This window comes from Hevea brasiliensis, chromosome 4 (genome assembly GCF_030052815.1).
Source record: "Hevea brasiliensis isolate MT/VB/25A 57/8 chromosome 4, ASM3005281v1, whole genome shotgun sequence".
NCBI classification, from domain to species: domain Eukaryota; kingdom Viridiplantae; phylum Streptophyta; class Magnoliopsida; order Malpighiales; family Euphorbiaceae; genus Hevea; species Hevea brasiliensis.
In genome coordinates, this window is record NC_079496.1 from 5,915,729 (window position 1) to 5,925,662 (window position 9,934).

General features: G+C 37.0%; 1 protein-coding gene and 2 non-coding genes across 3 annotated transcripts; 1 reads left to right on the forward strand and 2 right to left on the reverse strand.

Moving 5' to 3' along the window:
* Positions 1-4,942: 4,942 nt before the first annotated feature.
* LOC131179555 (5S ribosomal RNA) lies at positions 4,943-5,061 on the reverse strand. Its single transcript, XR_009148446.1, has one exon. It is a non-coding gene; the product is annotated as a 5S ribosomal RNA (ribosomal RNA).
* Positions 5,062-7,195: 2,134 nt separating this feature from the next.
* LOC131179697 (small nucleolar RNA R71) lies at positions 7,196-7,302 on the reverse strand. Its single transcript, XR_009148584.1, has one exon. It is a non-coding gene; the product is annotated as a small nucleolar RNA R71 (small nucleolar RNA).
* Positions 7,303-7,492: 190 nt separating this feature from the next.
* On the forward strand, positions 7,493-8,602 carry LOC110661353 (uncharacterized). The gene is made up of 3 exons (XM_021819967.2): positions 7,493-7,681; positions 8,150-8,332; positions 8,396-8,602. Exons 1-3 carry the CDS (start codon positions 7,493-7,495, stop codon positions 8,600-8,602), a joined length of 579 nt encoding a protein of 192 aa, XP_021675659.2.
* The last annotated feature ends 1,332 nt before the right edge of the window (positions 8,603-9,934 follow it).

Sequence of the window (9,934 nt, forward strand, 5' to 3'; positions counted from 1 at the left end):
CCCCCTCAAATCTTTCTCTATTATCTAGAAATTTATTTTTCAACTCCTTCGATTTTAGAGAATTACTAACATCATCTAGTGAAATACTGTCTTCCTCATACAACAGAGTATCAACAAAAGTTTCATAGGAGGGAGGTAAAGAACATAACACAATAAGGGCCTGATCCTCACTATTAATCTCAATATCAATATTCTTCAGGTCCATAATGATTGAATTGAATTCATCCAGATGTTCTTTAATGGATGTACCTTTGCTCATTCTTAGATTGTAAAGTCTTTTCTTTAGATACAGGCAGTTGGTTAGCGATTTAGCAGAGTAAAACTCCTCTAATTTCTTCTATGCTGCAGATGCTGAGCTTTCACCAGCAATCTTGCGTAGGACATTATCAATTATGCTCATGAAAATCGCACTCAAGGCTCTCTCCTATAGATCAACCTTTTCTGCCTCTTTCATACCTTCTGGAAAGTTATCCTCGATTGTCTTTCATAGACCTTGTAGGATCAAGGAATATTTAATTTTAAACTTCCATAGACTGAAACTTGATCCACCATCAAACTTCTCTATCTCATACTTCATTGAAGATGATGCCATCTGTAAACCCTAGGTTTTGCGCACAAAGCTCTGATACCAGCTTGTTATAACAAGCACGCAAATCTAAGGCACGCACACATAAATCGTACATTCACACAATATTGAAAAGAGAAGAAGAATAACACAGGATTTAAAGTGGTTCAACTGTAAGGTTTATGTCCACGGGCAAGACAAGAGAAAAAGTTTCACTATGATGAAAAAAGCAAGATACAATCAATTAAAACTCTCAAACCCTAACCTTAGTATGTTTCCCGAATATCTGTTGCACTTATTTCATATAGACATTTTAGAATAGTTTTGCATCCATTTTGTCCTTATATTTTAGTATATTTTATGTTTTTAGCTTTATTTTAGCTTATTTGTTAACTTTAGTTACTTTATATTTGATTTTTGTAATTTTATTATTTTTAATAGGTTTTTGTGGCAAATTGAGGGTCAATGAGTGCATTAGAACGTGATTTTAAGAAATTTGGAGCTCCTTGAGCATGGAGGAAAGTTAAAGAAATCAAGTCTTGAAAGATTAAACTCAACTCAACTAAGCCTTTATCCCAAAAATTTGGGGTCGGCTATATGGATTCGCTTTTTCCACTCTGAACGATTTTGGGTTAAATCCTCAGAAATGTGTAATGCTTCTAAGTCATGTTGTACTACTCTCCTCCAAGTCAATTTAGGTCTACCCCTTTTTTTCTTTCTATCCTCTAACTTAATGTGCTCTACTTGTCTAACTGGAGCCTCCGTATGTCTACGCTTCACATGACCAAACCACCTCAATCTCCCTTCTCTCAACTTATCTTCAATTGGCACCACTCCTACCTTTTCTCTAATACTCTCATTACGGACTTTATCTAGTCTAGTATGGCCACTCATCCACGTTAACATTCTCATCTCTGCAACTTTTATCTTAGATGCATACGACTCTTTCAGTGCCCAACACTCACTACCATATAACATAGCCGGTCGTATGGCTGTACGGTAAAATTTTCCTTTCAATTTATTGGGAATCTTACGATCACATAAAACTCCCGTGGCACGTCTCCACTTCAACCATCCGGCTTTAATCCTATGATTAACATCCTCCTCACATCCTCCATCTGCTTGAAGGACTGAGCCTAGATATTTAAAGTGATTACTTTGTAACAGTACCACTCCATTCAAACTAACTCCTTCCCTATCATCAGTTTGGCCTTCACTGAACTTGCAATACATGTATTCTGTCTTCGTTCTACTTAACTTAAAACCCTTTGACTCTAGAGTACTTCTCCAAAGTTCTAGCTTTCTATTGACTCCTTCTCGTGTCTCATCTATCAGAACAATATCATCCGCAAACATCATGCACCAAGGAATACTCTCTTGTATATGTTTCGTCAGTTCATCTAAAACTAATGTAAAAAGATAGGGGCTTATGGCTGATCCTTGTTGTAATCCAATTGAGATCGGAAAATCTCTTGTGTCCCCTCCCACTGTGCGCACAATAGTAGTTGCTCCTTCATACATATCTTTCAATACTTGTATGTACCTAATAGATACCCTCTTTTGTTCTAACACATTCCATAAGACCTCTCTTGGAACACTATCATAAGCCTTCTCCAAATCAATAAAAACCATGTGTAGATCTTTCTTCACATCTCTATATTTCTCCATCAAGCTTCTAATGAGAAAGATCGCTTCCATAGTTGAACGACTAGGCATGAAACCAAATTGATTGAGAGAGATAGAAGTATCATGACGTAATCGATGCTCCACCACTCTCTCCCACAACTTCATAGTATGGCTCATGATGTAACAGCCCGATCCTTCTCCAGTTAGTATTGTCCGCTTTGGCCCATGGGCCTCACGGATTTGTCCCTTGGGAGGTTTCATTCCCAAAGCTACCGACTGGTGAGGAAGGCTCCCACATATATGGCCCAAATCTTTTCTTCCCATTTCCGATGTGGGACACGAAGTTTCCACCCCAGTGCGTAGCTGGTTGAACAAGCACGTCCCAACCCCATCCCTGGGTCGTGACAAGTCCACCAGCTTCCGCCTGGTGCATCCTCGCACCACACACCGTACTAGAGGGAGTCCAGCTCTGATACCAAATTGTAAAAGCCCGATCCTTCTCCAGTTAGTATTGTCCGCTTTGGCCCATGGGCCTCACGGATTTGTCCCTTGGGAGGTTTCATTCCCAAAAGCGCGCTGACCAGGTGAGGAAGGCTCCCACATATATGGCCCAAATCTTTTCTTCCCATTTCTGATGTGGGACACGAAGTTTCCATCCCAGTGCGTAGCTGGTTGAACAAGCACGTCCCAACCCCATCCCTGGGTCGTGACATATGAGTTTAATTCCCCTATAGTTTGAGCAACTTTGTATGTCTCCCTTATTTTTAAAAATAGGTACTAAAATACTCTTCCTCCATTCATCAGGCATTTTCTTTGAGTTTAGAATCTTATTAAATAATTTAGTTAACCATGCCACTCCCATATCTCCCAAATACTTCCACACTTCAATTGGTATTTCATCGGGTCCACAGGCTTTACCCACTTTCATTCTCTTAAGTGCTTCCTTTACTTCTAAAGATCGAATCCTTCTAGTATAATTTACATTCTTTTTTATTATTCTATAATCTATATTCACGCTATTACCATTTTGACTATTATTAAAGAGATCATTAAAATAATTTCTCCATCTTTCTTTAATGTCCTCATCTTTCACCAACACTTTTCCTTCTTTATCCTTAATGCACCTAACTTGATTGAGATCTTGACATTTCCTTTCTCTACTCCTTGCTAATCTATAAATATCTTTCTCCCCTTCTTTAGTTCCAAGTTTCTCATATAACTTTTCAAAGGCCTGTGCTCTTGCTTGACTAACTGCCTTTTTTGCCTCTTTCTTTGCTATCTTGTACTGTTCATATGCCTCATTATTATCACATTTAGGTAATTTCTTATACCATTCCCTTTTTCTCTTCACTGCCTTTTGTACTTCCTCATTCCACCACCATCTCTCTTTTGAGGGTGGTCCATGTCCTTTAGACTCTCCAAGTACTTTTCTAGCTACTTCTCTAATCTTTGATGCCATCTGTATCCACATATCATTGGCCTCCATATCTAGCTTCCATACTTCGGACTCGAGAAGCTCATTTTTGAACTTCACTTGCTTGACTCCTTTGAACTCCCACCACTTTGTTCAAGCTACACTATTTCTTCTGACCATACTTGAATTGTTCCTAAACTTGACATCCAAGACCACCAACCTATGTTGACTTGTTAAAGCCTCTCCTGGAATGACCTTGCAATCCTTGCATAGAGCTCTATTTGTCTTCCTGGTTAAGAGGAAGTCGATTTGGCTTCTATGTTGCCCACTTTTGAAAGTCACTAAATGTGACTCTCTTTTTATAAAGTAGGTATTTGCTAGTATTAGGTCATATGCCATAGCAAAATCCATGATGTTTTTTCCCTCCTCATTTCGACTGCCAAAACCAAAACCTCCATGAACATTCTCATAACCTTGTCTATCACTTCCTACATGTCCATTCAAATCTCCACCAATGAAAACATTTTCTTCATTCGGTATGCTTTGCATTAAATCATCCATATCTTCCCAAAACCTTTGTTTACTCTCATTGTCTAGTCCTATTTGTGGAGCATAAGCACTAACTATATTTATTGTTTCTCCTTCTAGTACTAACTTTACTAGTATAATTCTATCTCCTACTCTTTTCATAGCTACTACTGCGTCTTTCAATGTTCTGTCTATGATTATACCCACTCCGTTCTTGTTTCTTTCCTTTCCGGTAAACCACAGTTTATACCCTGAATTATCCACTTCCTTACTTTTTTCTCCTACCCATTTAGTCTCCTGAATGCAAGCAATATTCACCCTTCTCCTTTCCAAGGTATCCACAAGCTCCATTAATTTTCCTGTAAGTGATCCAACATTCCAAGTACCAACCCTGATCCTCCTCCTATCCTGCTCCTTCCTAATTGGTCTCCTTCTATGATATCTTCTATTGTTTTCTATGTCTATCTTGTGTTCTGTTCCACTATTTGTTCTACTATCTGTCCTATGGACTAACTTCTTTACCCACACCCGTCCATGATGTAGAAACCCTTGCTCACTTAACACCACACCCGGGCGCCGGCATGGCGTGTCGCTTTAGGTGAACGCCCTACACCCTTGCATATTTATCACTGCACCCGGGCTCCGATGTAGCGCGTTGTTAGTAGAGGACGCCCCAACATTTATATCATTTGAATCCATATCATAGGGTGTGACGAAATTTTTACACTGGTTGTCACCTACCGCAACCCTCCTCCTTTATCCGGGCTTGGGACCGGCTAAGCGCAAACTACTTAGGCGGAGTTAGAAAAGGGGTGCAACACGAGGACTTCCCAAGAGGTCACCCATCTTAGTACTGCTCTCGCCCAAGCACGTTTAACTTCGGAGTTCTGATGGGATCCGGTGTACTAGTGCTGGTATGATCGCACCCTCTTGAAAGATTAAGTTAGCTGAAATTTGCTTGAGACTTTGCTTATGATGTTGCTTATGGTATGTCATATTGCTTAACCTTAAGCCTGGTCAAACTGCAAGTCAAGCACGGCTTAAATCCTACATATTCAAGCTTTCACCCCAAAACCTGTCAAAAATTGCTTAAGATCTTGCTTGAGATCCTGCTTAGGGTAAGCAACAGTGCTTAAGGTGTAACACAGGTCAAGCTGAAAGTCAAGTATAAGCAGAAAAACCCATTTTATTCTAAACCTGCAGAGATTTGCTAAGGGTCTGCTTAAGCTTAATCAGACAGTGCAACAAGAGACTAAGATTTGCTGAAGAAGCTGCTTAGGGTTAAGCAGTACCCTAAGCAGATTGCCCAGAACGTGAATAATGCTGCTGACTTGGATAATTTTACACCTCATTTCCTATCCACTCCTTGGCTCTTATCTATTTTTAGGGCAACCTTTGGGACCATATAAAAGTATCATTTTCTAGCTTTTGCCGCAAGAGGAAATAATAAGAAACAAAAGGGAAAAAAAATTTATAAAGATAGAGAGGAGGAGGACGCCATTATTTCTGAGGAAGAGGAGCTGCTGCAACCATCTCTGGAAGCTCCAAAAATTAGAGTTTTGGGTTCTTCTACCTGGATTTTTCTATTTTTAGTCCTCTTATCATTTTTTTCTTTACTTTTCCATTAATTTCTCTTATAAATACCAACATGAGCGAGTAAACTCTTTGAATTTCAGAGTTGGGGAAGTATGTTTTAGATTAATTTATGGATTTAGACTAGTTATTTCCATATATTTATATAAATATGAGTTTTGATTCCTTCCTTGTGTGCTTGATTTACTTGCCTAATGTTGGTACCCATTGGGTATTGTGTTAATCTTTGATTGAATGACTGAAAAGTGAAAGTCATTGATAGATAATCAAGGATTGGAATTTAAAATTGCCTAGATTTAGAAATAAACTAGGATTTTAAGAGGAATTAATTATTGGTTACAAAACTTAATGGGTTTTAAAGTAATCAAATAACATACGAAAGTAGGTTTAGTTATTTTAGAATAAACTTTGGTTTGCTTGAAACAGATATCAAAGGAATGTAGAATCAATCACCTTTAAACTCTATTTTTCCCTAAAAATTAGAATACTTAAGACAAATCTCAATTAATTTATGCATAAACCTCTAACTCTGGAATCACTTTTAACATAATTAGACTTTGATTTAAATTACCCGTTATTAATGTAGTTTAATTATAAACTAGATTTAGAATTTATTTGTTTGTTCTTTACCCATTCCAATTAGATTAATCAATTTACTTTGCTCATTTACATTTACCATTTATTCATCAATCATTAGCCCAAATAATCACTTCATTCATAGTTTGGTACTCAAACGGTAAATCCTCGTGGGAATGATACTTGACTCATCACTCTATTATTTGAGACGACCCGTATACTTGCAGAGACACATCAAGTGTTTGATATTGAACTATTGTTTGTTTAGTTAATTTGGGTATTTTATTTTATTTTCTTTTACCATTTTACTTTGAGAATTTTTTTGTTTTGTTTTTCAGGTGCTTTATTTATGAGAAGGACAAAAAGTGAAGAAATCAATTTATGCTTTGATCCAGAAATAGAAAAGACAGTAAGAGCTTTAAGAGCAGAAGCTAAGAAGAGAAAAACTAAATTTAAAGCTCAACAACAACAAGAAAGAGCACACGAGCAAGAGCTAATACAAGAAAAAATGGCCACCAACAATAACAACCGTTCTGTGAAGGATCACGCCTATCCTAACATTGGGGATTTCATGCCAAGTATCACAAGACCAAAAGTAGAAGCTAATAATTTTGAATTGAAGCCTGCACTGTGTCAGATGGTACAACAATCACAATTTGGGGGAAGTCCAAGTGAAAGTCCACATGTGCATCTAGCACACTTTCTTGAGATCAGTGATATGTTGAAGAAAAATGGAGTTTTTTTATGATACAATTCAACTCAGATTATTTTGTTTTTCTTTGAAGGACCGAGATAGAGAGTGGTTACATTCTTTGCCACCGGGTTCTATCACAACATGGGATGAACTTTCTCAAGCATTTTTAACTCAATATTTTCCACCAAGCAAGACAGCTAAGCTAAGAAATGAGCTAACTTCTTTCAAACCTAAAGATGATGAGAGATTGTATGAAGCATGGGAGAGGTACAAGGATTTGCAAAGAAGATGTCCACATCATGGGATTCCTGAGTGGATGCTTGTTTAACACTTTTACAATGGAGTTTCACTAGCTATTAGAAGTACAAATGATGCATCTTCTGGAGGTGATCTTATGGAGAAATCTGAAGATGAAGCTTTTTCTACTTGTTATAAAATTGCTTATAACAACTATCAATGGAGTTGTGAGAGGAATGAGATCAGGAAACCAGCCGGTATGTTCAAGCTTGATGCTGTGAATATGATTAATGCTAAGTTTGATGCTTTGACAATGAAGATGGATAAGCTAAGCATGAAAGTAAATTCTTCAGTTGGAGGTTCAAGTAATTTAGTAGATGTTGGAGCTACAAATATCAACAGTGCAACTGATTTTTCTGCATTTAGTCAAGATTTTTCAAGTGAGCAAGTAGATTATGTGGGGAACTATAATCAAAGACCAGACAGTAACCCATTTTCTGCAACTTATGATCCAGCATGGAGAAACCACCCTAATTTCTCTTGGGGAGGTAGACAAGGACAACACTAGAATTTTCAGCAACCTTCTGGGTATCAACAACATTAGAATTTTCAGTAGAATATAGGTCCTCCTCCTGGAATTCCCAAACCTTAAAATGGGCCTACTCCACCACAACCACAATAAGCTCCACCATAACAAGCACAACCAAACTAGACAGCTAGATTGGAAGCCATGATTGAGACTCTATTAGTGAGCCATCAAAGCCAACAAGAAATGATTTCTCAATTAGCATCTAAAGTGGATCAAATGGCAACACACAACAAGATGTTAGAGAATCAAATAGCTCAACAGGCTAGCTCTTCAAATAGTAAAGCTTTTGGGAAGCCTCCTAGCTAACCTGAGAATCTAAGAGAGCAGTGCAATGCTGTTACTTTAAGAAGTGGAAAGTTAATGGGGGAAGAACACGAAATTGAAGTAAAGTTGAAAGAAAAGAAAAATGAGTGTGAGAGTGAATCCACTTCAACTAAAGCAAAAGCTAGTAAGGAAGCAAATGTGGAGAAAGAAGATAAAAAGAAAATAGAAGAGAAATATGTGCCTCCTGTACCGTACAAGCCACCATTTCCCTTTCCTCAGTGGTTTTAGAAAGCATAATTTGATAAACAGTTTGGGAAATTCCTTAAAGTTTTGAAGAAGTTGTATATCAACATTCCATTCACCGATGTCATTTCTCAAATGCCTTCTGATGCTAAGTTTTTAAGGGAGATTTTATCAAATAAAAGAAGGTTGGAAGATTATGAAACTGTTGCACTTACTGAGGAGTGCAATGCTATATTGCAGAACAAGCTCCCACCTAAGCTGAAAGATCCCTGAAAGTTTTTTCATACCATGTCGCATTGGAGAAACAAGTATTGAGAGAGCATTATGTGACTTAGGGGCTAATGTTAGCTTGATGCCACTTTCCATATGTGAGAAGTTAAAGGTTGGATATCTAAAGCCTACAACTATTTCTTTGCAGTTAGCTGACAGATCTATAAAGTATCTGTTGGGATTTTAGAGAATGTGCTATTAAAAGTTGGGAAGTTTTTCATTCCAGTGGATTTTATTGTACTAGAGATGGAGGAGGATGTAAGAATGTCCATCATACTTGGAAGGCCATTTTAACCATTGCAGGAGCTAATATAGATGTAAAGAATGGGAAATTGAAGTTGACAGTGGGGGAGGAAGAAATAGAGTTTAATTTATTCCAACATTCTAAGGAACCAGCTGTGATGAATTCTTGTTATAGGGTAGATGTTATAAAGCATGATGCTAAAACTGAAGTTACTAAACTAGAGGAAAATCAAGCTATTCCAATGCAATGCTATCACTATAAAGTGCGAAAGAAAAAGTTAGCTTCACTATCTCATTTGATTAACAATGAAGCTTCGAAAGTTAAGCTCAAGCCTCCATCAAAATCACTCAAAGGAGGAGATTCATCTAAAGTTTGTAAGAATATTCTTCAAGATATAGTTAGGATTCTGAACAAAGCAATAGGTATTTTCACATATAATGGGAAAAAGTTGAAGTATAAATTCATTTCAGCACTTGTTGTGAAGGGAGGTAATTCCAACCATCAGGTGCTTTGAAAAGAAGGTCAACCTTAAGACCTTAAACAAGCGCTTCTTGGGAGGCAACCCAAGCATATCCTTTTATAGTTTATTAATTTTCTATTTCATCTCATTTTAGTTTTTACCCTCAATAAACTCAAAAGTGTTATTTTTTTATCTTTTATAGGTTGTTCATGAAGAATGGGCAAATTGAGACTTGTAGCAAAGAAAGGAAGAATTGAGAGGGAGCAAGTATAAAGCAAATTTATGCATTTATCTAGTCCCTGTGAACAGTAACACTTTTAAACTTGTGCTAAATTGCTAATATTGAAATATACTTGATAGCACATGTTTGATTTTGTGTCTTGTGTAAATTTTGTGAAATACAACTTGAATGAGGATCAATTTTGATATTTAGGACTGATGTGATCTTTATTAAAGTGCAAAAATAGTGTTTGTTAAGTTTTACCTTTTAGTGTATATATAGTTTTTATAGTTTGTTAGAATTTGTATTTTTTGTTTAAGTTATTGTTTATGTTACTGTTCATGTTGCTTGAGAAGTCAATTTCTATGTCTTTTCTGCAATTTTTGAATGCTTGGAACTTGTCTCAAATGC

Bases quoted from the DNA above. Each gene is read 5' to 3' on its own strand.
- LOC110661353 (XM_021819967.2), top strand. From the start codon at position 7,493: ATGTTCAAGCTTGATGCTGTGAATATGATTAATGCTAAGTTTGATGCT. The intron at 7,682-8,149 runs GTAGATTATGTG...CTAAGAGAGCAG, and splicing joins AAGATTTTTCAAGTGAGCAA to TGCAATGCTGTTACTTTAAG. The intron at 8,333-8,395 runs GTACCGTACAAG...TTTGATAAACAG, and splicing joins AAGAGAAATATGTGCCTCCT to TTTGGGAAATTCCTTAAAGT.